The following is a 15594-nucleotide window of genomic DNA, read 5'->3' as shown; positions in this document are numbered from 1 at the left end:
CCTTCCTGAAGGGCTGCAGAAGTAAGCGTATCGTTCCTCCTTTACAATCACCATATATATATATATATATATATATATATATATATATATATATATATATATTCAAACGCGACTTCTTCCGTCGCGCGAAAGGCTGTGTGTGGACAGGAGGGGAGGCGACGTTTATAGCTGCGGCACCAAATGCGTATTTATATAAAAATGTTGCGAGGCGAGAATTTGGTAAGACTTCCGACGCTTTTTGACAAGTTTCCCGTTCTGATCTCGTTGAAAACCTCCGAGCCACCCCCAGAGGCCCTTGCAGCAGTCACCAACGCCGCGCGCGTTCGGTGCGAACGCGGGCAAAACGGCGTCGACAACAGCTTTGCGCGTTGCTGGTGCTGCTGCAGGTCAAAGTTTCTACAGCTGCTAAAACTATACTGTCCTTACTCCGTATAGCTTCCTACTAAGTTGCTATCGCAGTTGGTGCTTCGCCTTTCGGATGAAACTGCGACATTTTTTTTTTTTTTTTTAGTAAGCGTACGATCATGCAGCCTGCAGCGCTAACGTTATGGTATGCTGCAGAGCGCGGCGCTGTCTTTAACCGAGCGGTATAGGCTAACAGGTAAGCGCCCAATGGTTGCGGCGCCACCTGTGCCTTGTATAGTCGCTCGGCTAGGTTTTCTCTTGCCGAGTGATTATATTCGCTGCTCTAAAACATGCAATTATGCTTTTAAGGCGATAGCGTTAAGGGCCCCATGTCGCAGAAAATCCGGTGCCGGTGTCGGTGGTGAAAACTTTAGTAAATATTTGAAGTCTTGTGTTTATATACTAATATTAGGCCGGCTCTTGGTGGCGCTCAGCGACTTCCAAAGCCCAGCCCACCAGCTGTTTCTGGACACCGCAACCTCCCATCGCTTTAGGTCGGTGAGTAGCCACTCAGAAGGTGGCTGGAGCTCAGAGCATATGTAAATGATATGGTGTAAATCTGCTCTTAAGGCCCCGCACAGAGTGCACTCTGACGAGAACAGCCCCGGGTGCATAAGCGCTAGGTGGACAGGGGAGAGAAAGGTGCGGGATTGTAGTTGGCGCCACGTCACCTGCTTACAATTTAGTTAAGGATTAATGAGGTGGTGGATAATAGAACCTTTGCTCCCTGAAATTGAGTGAGATTCCATGGTACGTTATCATTCTATCGCGGGCGCTTCCTGGCTCGGCTGCCTGCCCCGACCGGTTGACGTATGCTCGGGCGGTGTCGTGGGCGGCTTCGTTGCCTGGGTGGCCTGCGTGTGCGGGGACCCATATTAACTGGATGAGCCTTGGGGGGGGGGTTGAGTGGAGGTTCGAACTTTGATAGCGGTTGTGTGGACTCGTCCGCTGGCGAAATTTTGTGTCGCAGTTCTTGAGGCACTAAAGATTATAGAGTGTGGCAGTGGTGATTGCGAGTGCTATTGCCGCTTCTTCGGCTTCTAGCGAGGTGTCCGTTCTGACCAGTGGCGTAGCCAGTAATTCTGTTGGGGGGGGGGGGGGCTCACCTTGCAGCACGGCCTCCTCCTTACAGAATTTGTCGAGGGATCAAATATATGAATAATAACTGCATTGCCATTGTATATTAGATGCTCCAAACAAATTATTGAACGCTACGCACTGTCAAGACAAGTAAAAGATGTATTTTTCATTAAAGAATATATTCCTATGTCCTCCCAAAAATTGTGACAGAAATAACTGATATCAATGCTTCCATGTTTTCAGGTTTATTTAATAATTAAAGAAAATATCACGCGAACTTTAGACCTATATCAGCTCGAAACCAGCAAAGCAGTGCATGCAGCTGATATGAAATACCTAAATTAAGCCCATGAAATTAACAAGTTGAGGACAAATATTTTGATGAATCTATGTCATTTAAGAACCTTGTTCACATTTTTGTACATATGCAACGGACGGGGAAAAACCTCCATGACCCTGTTCTTCGTTGCAATGGATTGCGCAGGAGCAGCTGTTACCGGTCGTGTATTGTATGTAATTGCACCGAAATTAAAGGTCAAAAAAGTGTCACTGGAAACAAGGTTCACTGCTTGTATACACAAAATCTCGCAACAAGATATTTAAATATACGTATAAGTCTCCAATAAATCTACGTATCTAAGCAAACGTCACTGTATATAATGCGTCAAACAATAGAAATAAGCATGTTGCGCAGTCACAGATAGTAAACTATACGCATAGAAAGACAGACGATCCAGGCAAGAACAAAACTATGATAGCAGAAATCGTGATATGTACTTGGGCCATCCTGCTCTGTATGGGTAGAATAACAAAGGAAGATGCAGAAATCGGTACGAAAATGTGTTTTAACTGCCTGCACAGCAGCAACAATTATTCTGCACCGAAAATTAAAGAAGGATATTGCTTCGTTTCAAAAAAGAAGTAAAAGCAAGTAGCTAAAGAGGAAATAAAAGGACAAACTAAAGCCACAGATGATTCGGCAAGTTCAACTACCCAATATCCGAGTGTGTTTGTTGGGAAACGCTGCGTGGGCGGGGCTTTCAGTGCGAAAGGTCGGTCAAAATCGGTTATTGATGTCGTCGTAACTTTCGTATTCTCATGATAATTTTGATCATAATGCTAACTGTTACAATAAACGGTGAAAATTTATGAAAATTTATGCGGTTTTAAAAGCTAATGAACAGTCATACGTTTTCATAATTACGAGTTTATGGACATGAAGGAACAGCGCTTTTTATTTGCATTGATTTTGCTGCTTCGCTATCTAAAGGACAAACTTCACTCGGTGGGGAAGTTTAGCGAAGCGGTCAATCACTTCTGTCAATGCCGACGTCTCTGTGGACGTATAGAGGCGCCAGCCTAACCATGCGTTCTTCAGACATTGTAGAGCGCAAGCAGTTTTTTAGTAATCTCATGTTTGAAAATATTCTCTCTGCGCTGGCAGTGGTCACTGGAAGGGCGACTAGAATCTTCAGCAGTTTGTACACATTCGCATAGACCCTGCAGTCGCAATGAGAGAGTGCCTCTATTCCGTTGCTAAAACCTAAAAACATTTCTTCGATGTCATGGCATCCTTGTTTAGGTACCTTGCACAAACAGTAAGCTGTTCGATTCCAGCAATATACGTCGCTTCGTCAGCATGTACGGAGAAGCAGACTACAGTGTTTACTTTTACATCTAGGTTTTCTTTGATAATTTCACCACAAATTTCTATAATTCGGTTTTGTACATCTGGGCTTAAATACGAGGCATTACTGGGGCAACTTTTCAAATGGTTCTTCAGATACGTATCTCCACAATCAGCTCGCACGCGAAGAAGAGCTCTGAAAATACCAGTAATTTCAGCAGGGGCTTTGCTTAAATCCATAGGACCACTGTCCCTATGGCCACGGAGAGCCAGACCTTGTCGCTCGCAAAAAAGAACTGTCTGAATAATAGGCCGTTAATTTTCTTCTGTTTTCTCTTATTTTACTTTGCATGCCCTGATCCAGCTGATAGATCACATTGTGCGCGCTTCCTGAAAATGTTTGGAGAAAATTAGCAGCTGCCAGCTGACAGTCACGGTGATATTTAGTATTTTTGTGTGTGTGAAGATTGCGAGCGCATGCTTCCATTTCTGGAACGGCTTGTTCCCGAGGGCTCCAGTGCGCATATGTTGGCCCAAGTTTATAAGACCATTAAACCCTTAAAATTCCAGATTTGAAAATCTAAAGCACACCTTTGGAAATGTCAGTGCATCTTTCGCGTCAAAGGTTTATGAGAACTTTATGCCCATAATATTTCGGAATTGAAATCCTGCGCTCCGTAGATTCCGCGGCCGCTTCGAGATGCCGCGACGCACCCGCTCGCTATCGAAAAGGCCTTGAAATTTTCGTGGTCAGTCTTGCATTTGGGTGGCCGAAGTATGAGTAGTTCGGACTTGGTGAGTGATCAGGCTAGGCCGACGGCTGCGGCATGGGGCACCTTAACTAGGTGGCGCCACCATACTGGCGGAGGCTCGGCAGCTCGGGAGCGCGTTGATTGCGCGCCTCGTCTGAATCGCATGTCGTCGTCTGCGCCTGCGGACGCTCCGTTGCAGGCATCTTACCTAGATGGCGCCGCTATACTGGCGGAGGCTCCAGTCGTCTCACCCTGCGTTTGACTTAGGGTATTTTCCGCGGCCCGATAGCAGCCGCTTGCGCGGCTCCGTGGCAGAGTATCCGACTCCCACTCAGCGGGCGCGGGTTCGATCCCGGCAAGAATCGTCGCCGCGCGCCGTATGTTCGGGCGCTTTCACGGGGAGCGAACGTACGGCGGAGAGCAAACGCGACTTCTTCCGTCGTGCGAAAGGTCGTGGGGGGACGGGAGGGAGGGGAGGCGACGTTTAGCTGCGGCACCAAGTGCATGTTTATATAAAAACGTTGTGTGGCCAGAAGGTGGTAAAGACTTCCGAAGCTGCTCGACGAGTGTCCCCTTCTGATGTCGTCGAAAACCTCCGAGCCGCCCCCAGAGGCTCTGGCAACAGTCACCAACGCCGCGCGCGTTTTGTGCGAACGCGGGCAATACGCCGACGGCGTCGACAACAGTTCTACGTGTTGCCGGTGCTGCTGCATGTTTAAGTTTATACAGCTGATAAAACTACTATCCTTACTCCGTATAGCTCTCTACTTTAGTATTTGCTATCGCAATTGATGCTTCGCCTTTCGGGTGAAACTGCGACATTGGTAGTTTAGTTTATTAGCTTTTGTGCTTTTAATAGTTTGAATGTAATTGTGCTGAAGTAGTTGGTAATATACTTTGTTTGTAGCATATGATAAGATGAACCATCTTTGCTGTTCCTGTAATGTGTTCTGTCGTGTTTTTATTTACCAGCTTAAATTTCTTTATCAGGGTGTTCTTTTTTATTGCCTTTTTACAGTTTTATTCATAGCCCCTATACTTAGAATAACTTCTATACACGTAGAGATTAGCCACTATCTGCTGCATATTTGATTAAAATAACGTATGTCGGCGTCAGGAGGTCACGCCCAACTTCTTATTTAATTTAAACTTAATTGTAGGGGTGTGCGAACAGTAATTTTTAGGCCCTATCGAATACGAATCGAATAGAGCCAGAAGTGAATAGAATCGAATACTTTTCGAATAATGAACAGCCATTATCACACTTAATACAAAACGATGTTCACATCCCAGTATTCTTAAAGTTAGCAAGTTTCGGTCATTACATAGTACATTTTAAAGTGTTGCTTATTAAAAACACAAATTGAGCATTATAAGCAAATGAACAGTTTCGTCACATGTACAGGGCTCTTCAGAGAGTGCGAATGATCGCTGTACAGCCTGTAATGTAGGGCTACCTAAGGGACCTAGCCTGCTCCACTACGCAAGTTATGTTTTATGTCTAGACTACGCCCGCTTGGGAGTGAACATTTAACGTACTTTTGTTCCAATTTTATGTTTATTTACGCGCATTCGCCGTTTTGAAATATTCGAAAAGTATTCGAAAAATATTCGCATTTACAAATAGCGACTATTCGATTCGAAGACCGATTCGAATAGGACACAATTCAATTCGTTATTCGAAAGCTTCGAACATTTGCACACCACTACTTAAGTTTATCGAGTGTAATTTTATGCATTTACCGCAATAAACTTGAGCTAAACATTAAGGACAAAAAGCTTCATCATATGCCCCGGCCACATTTGATCGAACGATAATACCAGCGTCAGCTGTGCAGCACCCCTCCAGAGAGTATTTCTAACTCTCTATACACGACCAACAGGTCACGGACCACTTAACATCAATAATGCCAGCACAATGCAATTGTTTCTCTTCTTTTTTATTATCGTAACTGCCGTGTAAACGAGTCGAGAAAACACAATGCCTTTCGCCCTTCGTTGTGCGGCGCTATTTTTACACATCCCGTGTCGGTCCTCGTTCGCCACCGCCATCGTGACGTAGTCGATTCACTTCGCACGCTGTCGCACAACGGGTCGAGTGAAAAGTCTGCCTGCTCTGGCATAGCGCCTCGTAGATATCGAGGTGCCGCGCGTCCAAAGAGGTCCCTGCTTAAAGCGGTTCTTGCAGAGACGTTGCAGTTGCGGCCGCTGACAGCGGTACAACGTAGTTATTTCCAGTTCAGACTGGGCCCTCGTGTTCGCGGGTGGTCCCTGCAATCCGAAGTATGGTCCTCTACAATCGCAAGTGGTGCCTCCAGTCCAAAGTTCTGCCCCACGGGCCCAGCCGTTCACGAAAGTCACGTCATTCCGATGTAGTCCACACAGCCGTAAGTGCACCGGTCCACCGTGTTCCAACTGTACAGGGTGTTCATTTTTAAGTTTTACTGAATTTTTAGAAATCGCCTGTGGCAGGTTGCATAATTCTTATCATTGAGCTGGGTTATTCGATGAGGTGGACATTAGTAGCACGAGAAATCGAAACACATATTCAAGTAATGAACAAAAATCCACTAATTAACTTCTTAGTTAATTTTTTTATGACACATATTGCAATTTACGAATTGTAGGCAGTGAGCTTGTCAGGCGTATCCACTTGGAATTAATTTCGAGAATGACACCAGTTTGGACATATGCGCCATCAAACTCGCCGTAAAAATGCACTTTTGTACCACTTACTTTTTACCAAAATGCTGTTGTATACATTGAGGCACAAAAGTAACTGGAATGCCCATGTATTACGTCCCACACTTTGGGAAATAATATCTCGAAACTGGTGTCATGCTAGAAATTCATTTCAAGTGGATGCGTCTTGCAAACTCACCGGCTACAATTCGTAAATTGCAATATGTGTCGTAAAGTAATTAACTAAGAAGTTCATTAGTTGAATATGTGTTTCGATTTCTCGTGCTACTAATGTTCGCCTCTTCGAATAACCCAGCTCAACGATAAGAATTATCGTCGAGCTGGCTATTCTTGAATAAAATCTGCCAGAGACTATTTTTAAAAATTCCGTAAAGCTTAATTTTCAACACCCGGTATATTGTCCTTTACGTCCAAAAATGGTCGTGGTGTTGCCGAGTTGCTACTCGCGGCCTTAACAAACATCTCCAGGTAACTCAAAGCACGAATTGCAGTTCGTTGTGGTCCGTTTGATCCACAGTGATCCTCACGACAAGAGGTCCCACCACACTCGATAAGATATGTCCCTCCAGTCAAGTGGCCGCTTTATGGAATTGGCATAGCCAGTGACGGTGCATCTTCGGTTCCAAAACACCCTACCCCTCCACACCGAAATTTTATTAATTACTGTGAAAACAACAAGAAGGAGCTTAGCTAACGAGCGGGCGGAACCTCGGCCTCCAACCATCCATCTCTCCAAATCAACAGCAGGCTGTCGAAAACGCCGGCCAAACTTCCATACAAGTGGCGGTTCTTTTTTTTTTTTTTGAATTGGCATAACCAATGACGGTGCGTCTTTTATAACACCCCCCCCCCCCTCCAAAAAAAAAAAGTATTTACTGTCAGAAAAACTAGAAGCAGTTTATGAGTGGGTGGAACGCCCCTTTCCTTCTCCCTTTTTAACTTTTGGGTGAACTGCGCGTCTTCGCGCAGTTCAGCCGAAAGTTAACACGCACCAACAAGCTCAGCGAAAAACCCCTTCTTCCTTCTCCCCCATCTCCCAGAAATCAGCAGCAGGCTTTTGAAAGCACGATCAAGCCCTGGCGACGCCACTCTTTCTGGTCCCACGCGGTGTCACGTGGTCCTCGCGCTCCCCGTGCTCCTCGCAGCTCCTCAAACAGGCGCCGCCATTGCTTCGCGCCGACGTCCCTTGCGGGAGGACAGGACACTGCAGGTCATCGGAAGGAAGACGTCCAGACCCGACGCGGAGGTGGCGCCCGCACTGGCGTCACCCTGCTGGACGACGGCGTGGCCGCCACCACCTCGTCGTCTTCGTCGTCGTCGTCCACGTGTCCCCGTCGCTTCTCGCCGCATCGCCGCGCCAGCGCCACGCACGACAGGCAAGCGGCGATCAGCGCCAGCTGGACCAGGAAGGCCGCCACCACGGCCGCTGTCAGGACGCTGGGAGTGGCGCAGACCATGCGCGAGTCGCTCCTGGACGCTGTGGAAAGGAGGAGGAGGAGGAAGGCAGCGTGAAAACTTCGCCGCACGATCCGGGTAGGTGAGAAGTTTCAGTTTCCTGTATTGGCGCAGTTATACGGATTACCCGGTACATTAATACACTGCTCGAATCATCGACGGCAGCAGCAGCAGTTGTCTATCATTGCAATAATAGTTCTGGGAGCTCTTCTTAACTTATTTTAATTATCATATATAATAACATTATTATTATTATTATTATTATTATTATTATTATATTATTATTATTATTATTAATCCCTATGGTATCCACACCTGCCTCAACTCCTCAGTTGTATCCTGTTTCGATTTCCCCGTAAGATCACTAGGGAGCATAGACATGTCCATGTTCATTCCTGACATAGCCAACACTCAGCTGTCCACAGAATGCTAAATCTAGGGAGCCTACATGCAACGGCGTTGCATGTAGGCTCCCTAGCTAAGTCCTTATAGCACTTATTTTCTTGATCTTTGTACTTTTCGTAAGTCACTATCATTTTTTTCCGAGCTTTGCATTATTGTATCACGGTTATTTTACCCACTGTCCAAGTGGCTTTCTCCTCATTTTTTATATTGAACTTACCTTGCGTTTTGTTGTATGTAAACCGTCGTTTTCTTAATTGTTATACTTGTGTATTTCGTTTGATGCCAATCGTTCTTACATTTTATTCAACCCCCCCCCCCCGACTTTGTTTTTTACTTGCATTCTCTTGCAAGCATTTATGTCTTACTTCACTTTTACTCTAGGGGTGCACCAGCACTGAGACGTCAGTGTTGTTCCTGGTCACATTGAATAAATAATTATGTGATTGATGAGCACAAGTTATTTCTTTTTCTGTAGAAAATAGAAAGAATGAGTAGCTGATGTGCTCGCTCCCTCAATTTCCCCGCAGCAACTGATTTATAACAGAGCATGACAAGAGCTCTGCATGATCGATATCAGCATCAGAAGGTGGCTTACAGCTCACATTTGCATCTCCTCTATCGTGGTACATATTCCGTAAACGATAACATGTACAAAAAAATCACCGCATATCCACGACGTGAATGATGATGAGTGGGCGAAGCACTGGGGGATCATTCGAGTAAACCAGAGCTACGGACGAGAGAGAAAGAGAGCGCGCGTCGGGAACGAACGCTGTTGTGCACCGCAGCGCCCCTAGCTACGGATGAGAGAGAGAGAGAGCGCGCGTCAGGAACGAGGGAGAAAGAGAGCACAGCTGCGCCTCTAGCGGGAGCGGCGAGTACAAGCATGGCTACAACGGCGCGACGGCGGACAAGGCTCGACCCTAAGGAGCTTCGCCCCTAAAACAAACTAAAGATTTCACATACAGATATTTAGAATTGGGGGCATGTACAGTCTTCGACATTTCTGTCTGAAGCGCTGAAATGGTGCGCGGCGATGCCCGCAAGTCAACCTTTGTGCGTTACTGACCGGTTTGAGACGCAAGGCTTCTCACCAGCAGAAGCTACAAGAACGCGCGCTCGACGCAGGATTTAGCCCGGTACCTTGAAACCAGTAGATGCCGTATCATTGCTCATTTATTTGATCTGCTGCCCAGCGCTAGAACGCTCTAGACAGAAGTGTGGAAGGCTGCATACAGACGTATACAGTAATTGTCAAGGCAGCGTATGGTGGCGACACTTTGAGACGCGGTGATCAATCGTAACATACTGGAAACGTTCTCTTGTTCCGCGACTCTTGTCTTCAAAAACGAAAAGATACCTTCGTGATTACTTTGTCGCCGCCGACAAATTTGCGCAATCAGATAAGTGGACGGCAGTTCGTTACTGCCATGAAAGCCTGCCCTTTCTTCTCAATTTCATTAACTACCCTGCCATCACTCAAGTGCTTAGGCTCCGAATTTTGGTTTGTTTTTTCACCCCAATTGGTTTGCTTCACAAAACTTCTCTTACCGACAAACCCGTCTCATTTATGAATGGCTTTCAATGCCACTTATACCTTAATGGTGGTGCGGGCTCACACACACATTTCTCCTTGTTTTTTTTTTGTGTTTTTGAGCTATAGGACAAAACTAGGCCAAGAAAGTTCGGCGCGCATAAATTACAGCTTCGCAAGATATATGCCATCAGCGCTGATGGCCGCGTCCGCTCCCTTTGGTCAGTGTGGTACAGGAGTCTCCGGTACAGTAACACTCTATAGTAGTAGCAACATCCTTTTTCGAAGGCAAGGTCTTCTTTTCTGACTTCATACGAGTTCGTCTATCTGCATGAGATCTAGCTATCTATGTATGTAACCTCCAACAAAAGGCGCAATTTCGTTACTTCGGAATGTCGTAGCGAGGCAAAAAATGTATCAAAATGTAGTTCTCAACGAGACAAGAAACAAAAATTTGTGGAGAGTAGGTAAAACTAACGGTACGGGCGTAATTAGCGCCAATATATCTGAACATTAACCGTATTGCACCATAGACTGCACAATCTCCGGGATCGGCCCACCTAGCCTCTTGGTTAAACGACAACTCTTTTTTTAAAGCTTCCAATATTCGCATTCCTCTTCTCGCTGCCGTCTGCCTCTGTAATATAAGCGTCCTGAACCTGCGCGACGCCGACGCAGATGCCGGCCCCTGTCCTGGACCCCGGTGTGCCAAGAGGTGTCACTCACTTCGGTCCCGGCTGCTGAAGACGCCCGAGTCGGTGCCGGCCCCTCCGATGCCCTGCACGATGATCTCCCTCTGCAGAGGATACTCGGGAAGCGGCATGGTAGGCAGTATGTGCTTCTTGACGGCGCCGGACTTGCCGGCGCTCGCCGGCGTCGCGTTCGAGGCAGCGCTGGTCGTCGGGTTCACCGGCGTAGCAACGACCGACCTGCGGCTCATGCGCCTCTGAAGGCCCAGCGGTTGGAAGTACATGCGTCGTCGCCTCCGACGCTTGCCGAAGGACCGAGCACCGGCCGAGGCGCACGTAGCTGGCGGGCATTCGTGCAGGCAGAACTGCACCGTGACCTGCGACGCGCAGTGTCGTCGGCTTTACAGAGGTAGAAAGCACACACAATCAGGCAGAGAGTGAATCCGAAGAGATGAAGGTCCAAAGGCTAAAACGGAAAAGACTACGCTTTATGACGCCATGCTACTATAGGGCCGAAACTTCCATTACCAAGCCCGGATTGACGAAAGCGGCGACGTCAACATCACCGCGGCTTAGTCGGCAGCGGTCCCGATAGCAGTCCCGATTCTATGCAGTCGGTTCTAGTAGCATAAAGCCATAAAGCAGAGTGTACCGGCCTTGTGACATCTATGCGGCTTCGGCTACATGCTACACAGATGAAGGGAGGGAAGGATAACTAAATATGATGGAAATAGAGAACGAGAAGGTTCCCTTGACGAAGAAATTAGGCCTCAATTTAACGCCTCTAACTCTTTAAGTATGCTACTGCACAAGTTGATCGTGACGTCTCGACAGCTGCACGCAACGTGGATGACCTTGCACACTCGTATTTATTAAAGTTGCACTGTTATACCTCGTATCTCTGAGAAAATCATGATTTCGCGAAAACAGCGGCTTGCTCGCGTACGCTCAACAGACCTCGAGTTTGCTGTTAGATACAGCCAAAATGGCTAAGTCCGCCTATAGTGCTGTAAAGAAGTGCTTAAGCGATGGCGGGATCCAATCTCCGTCTTCCAGCACAGCAGCCCAATGATCTGACCATTCGACCACGATCGCACGAATGCTTCTCTCATGCCAAAGTTGCTCTTTGAAACGTAGATCTGGTGCGCACGTCACGTGCAAGTTTCTCGCATTATTCCCTCGCATTCAACGCAGGTTTGAGACGCTGTGCTGACTTCGGGATCGGCATCGGCCTATGTTTTCCGTATGGTACCTCCAAGTTGGGTGGAGTCCATCTATAACGCTATCGCATTAAAAAAGACCACGTTGTCGAAAACACACACACAGCCCCCCCCCCCCCCCCCCCCCCCCCTCCTAGTCGAGCCTAAACATGAAATCGACCAATCGCGAAAATTATTGTAGACCGGTTTAAAGTATTCTTTCAAAATTGGACCTTCATTCATTTGTTGGACCAAGATTGACTATTTCTGGTGGAAATTAACGCGAGAATTCCCTTATTTCATTGTTTTAACATGGCGCCGGTACTAAGCGCCTCTACGCGACTGTGACGTCACGAATTTCCAAAGCACCTTCTCGAAGATGGGCTGTTTTGGCAGAGCTAGTTAAAGTTCTAAAATCTTCATAGATATAAAGACTGCGGAGGTTCCAAACGCGTTTTAAAGGCCAGACCGCGTACGTACCACATTTATCTCCCCGAGGACCGCACTGTGATATGTTCGGCATAGGGGGGAGAGGGTATTCTGAGATAGGTGTAGATTAAGGCTGAGCATCAATTTAGAGATATAACCCAATTAAGTGGAATATGTTATTCGAATTCTTGAGAATTTGATCGTATTTGCGATTTATATACACATCAAATAAAAATATCAAAAGTGATCATTGTTTTAGAGAAATTTCTAAGAAAAAGTAATCATGATACTTGAATATGAATAGTCGTTTCTATTTCTTTCCGCATTTTCGCGTTCATGTTCTCTGCTTTTTTCCCGTACCGCTGTGGCCCTTATCACGTCAGCGACACCTTGCTCGAATAGACATATACCACGCATATCAAACTCACTCAGGTGTAATCACAAGTCCAGCTACAGACTAGGATACCTATTCACTTGGTCACTTGTCCCGCTACCTTTTTGTGCAGCGCGCATGGGTGGCTTTAGCCCGAACTCCCGAGACACATACACGCAGGTACCATCTCGATCGGAACCCCTCGATCGGCCAGTCTTTCCCGTTGTTGAGCGTGTCAAGCGGTGACGCCGGTGCCGACGTTTGCTTGATATTTCGCGTGTTACCGCGGCCAATTAACTGCCATTAAAATAAGTCAAACTTCGATATACCAAACACGGATATAACGAATCATCGGATATACCAAAGTAAACGTAAAAACTTTCGCACTGGTGTCAGTGTGTAGCAAATACATGCCTGCAACGAATATCATATATAACGAAGATATTTCAGTGTCACACCCGACTTTGTTATACGCGGTTCAACTGCATATCGTAATCGCAAGTAAAGCATTAACTGGAAGGTTAATCCATCAATCGCCGAACCCTATAGGGTAGGATTAATGGTGCCGAAGGTTGAAAACCACGAAGGCCGCGCGGCTTAATTCGCTACGGGTCGCGAGCTTGTGCAGAAGTGAAGCTTAATGTAATCTATAGTTGGCTTATTGTTGACGTAGAAGCTTTTGACAGCGTAGACGACAAGGACATACTCACGCGTGAATGAACACACACGCAGCGCCCGAGTGTGCTACCTTGAGCAGGTGTCCTTGTCTCGTGCGCTGTCAAAGTCTCTTACGTCAAAGCGTGCTTGAGTTGATAGGTTTTCCTACAAACATTACCAGAGGGAGCTGCGATGGTTCGGCTATCAGTGGAATAGTGTTAAGTACATGGATTTGTCTTATCTTCGTACTTGTGACTTCAGACATTCTTCTTTTTCTTTATTACGCTTTATCTTTCTAAAATAAAAAACAAACATCGTTTTCTTTTTCTAGACTATTGAAGGCAGTTAGTCTCGGCGCGCATGCATAACCGCTGTAAATTTTTGTATCTATAAGGCAATATATTCTTGAATTGACCAGAGAAAATGACCAATTCTCAATTTCCGACTCCGTTTGGAGCCAGAAGGACGAATTTTAGCCAAATCGATGTACTCCCTCTAGTAATCCCTCATGTAGTTGAATCTCGCAAATTAAAAGAAAACTGACTTACAAAACCAAGAAAGTAAAACAATTTTAAGGTACTAATTTCGCGGACCCTCTTATCTGCGGAGTACTAGCTCTTCCAACTGCCATGTTAGCGGGGAGAGAACTCAAGGAAACCAGCAGTATGAAAACAGTAACCGACTTGTCATCTACCTTCTTAAACATATATTCTAATTTAACCAACGCTCGCACAGTTCCGTCGCTCACACTCGTGCAGGGTTTTGTGACAGACGCGCGCGTGAATACCTGAAAGCGGACGACAACGTCGTCGGCGAACTTGAAGGCTTCAAATCGGCTCTGCAGCGTCCTTGTCTTGTCTCCGGGCAACTTCTCCAAAGCGGGGAAGATGTTTCTGTCCGTAGGACAGCTGCGTTGCCCGATAAAGGAGCAAAAATTACTCAACAGACACCACCTTTGTTCCTTTGTTGCGCAGAAAGCCTCGGCAATTCAATTACCGCACATGTACAGCGGTGTGTATCGCTGCAATTTTTTTTTTTTTTTTTGACGTGAATCATCTTTCAGCTTGGTCCGAGGGGGTGTTGTTTGCTTAAACCGCATGTAATGAAAACATGTTATAGCATTATCGCTTTGCAACACTACCCATGCGCCTTACTGTGGTATCGTTGCGTAGAGGAAAGCAGCCATTACTCGATCATACGTGAGTCGTGTGCACAGATGGCGCCACTGTCGCACCATGCATCACGCAACCGGAGCTAAATTTAGTATCGCGAGCGGCGTTCAGAGAAGCACAGCTCGGCAGTACGCTTGTCCATCCGAGCGGGAGTGGTCGCGTCTCAGAGAGCTCATTCTGCCGTAGTAGGTATTATTTGTCAAAGTCAAACCTGTGCACATCAGGAGTTATAAGGCCTATACAATTGTACAATGTATTGCAGCAATTTCACGCTTACTCGGCTATGGCTGCCCCCGCGTTCGACAATGAAGGGTCCACAGATGGCGTGAATAGGCTAGGGCACCATGACAGAGAAAACTCCAACCGCACTGACCACGGTGCAACGTGTTCGCCTCCATAGGGAGCGCGACCGCGGTAAATTGGGCAAGTGCTGGATCCCCAGCCATCTACGAGTGTATACTGTAAAATAATTTACACTCTTACACGTGGAAAAGTGTGTAAATCTCTTTATAACTCGCACCCTTAAACCCTCTTAAATTTAAGGGTGTGAAATATAGACAGATTTACACCCTTTCTCACATGTAAGGATGTAAATTACTTTACAGTGTGCGGTGGGCTCGAGCGGTACAGGTCAGTGTCGCATGCCACCACTAGGGGGAGTCACTTATCTACCCTAGTGATAGGGTAGATAATGGGCGGCTAAAGTGCACAAGTATCTCTACATGAAAAGCGTGGACACAGAATGGAGGAAGAGGTCAAGGAAGTTGGCAACCAAGTACAGGATAATCGAAACTGTAAATAGACAACCAGGGGTCATCAGAAAGAAAGTGAGAGAAATAGAGACCGTGAATTGGATGCAAAGAATGGAAACGAAAAGGACAATGGAGATTTACAAGAATGAGAAGAAAGAAATTAGAAGGGAAAATCTGTACGATAACACAAAGGGCAGTGCCTTGCTATTTGAGGCTCGAGCCGGTTGCCTAAGGACGAAAACATATCGGAACAAATATTCGGAATTAGATGAGACATGTGTATGCTGCAGTAAAGATCCAGAGACCACTCAGCACATCCTAATGGAATGCGACGGGATCCACCCAGCGAGAACCAGTAGGTT

The 15594-nt window shown here is 46.4% G+C and overlaps 1 protein-coding gene across 1 annotated transcript in view; it reads right to left on the bottom strand.

Annotated features, from left to right (window-relative positions):
• Positions 1 to 15594, bottom strand: part of LOC119432804 (neprilysin-1) — an 85733-nt gene that overhangs the window by 34928 nt on the left and 35211 nt on the right. Inside the window, exon 10 of the mRNA XM_049658399.1 lies at positions 14082 to 14216. Coding sequence (XP_049514356.1) covers positions 14082 to 14216 — 135 coding nt within the window. The remainder of the gene's footprint in view (positions 1 to 14081; positions 14217 to 15594) is intronic.

Source organism: Dermacentor silvarum, chromosome 11, assembly GCF_013339745.2.
Source record: "Dermacentor silvarum isolate Dsil-2018 chromosome 11, BIME_Dsil_1.4, whole genome shotgun sequence".
Taxonomy (NCBI): Eukaryota; Metazoa; Arthropoda; class Arachnida; order Ixodida; family Ixodidae; genus Dermacentor; species Dermacentor silvarum.
The sequence above is the reverse complement of the archived record's forward strand: the minus strand, read 5'-3'. Positions and strand labels throughout refer to the sequence as shown.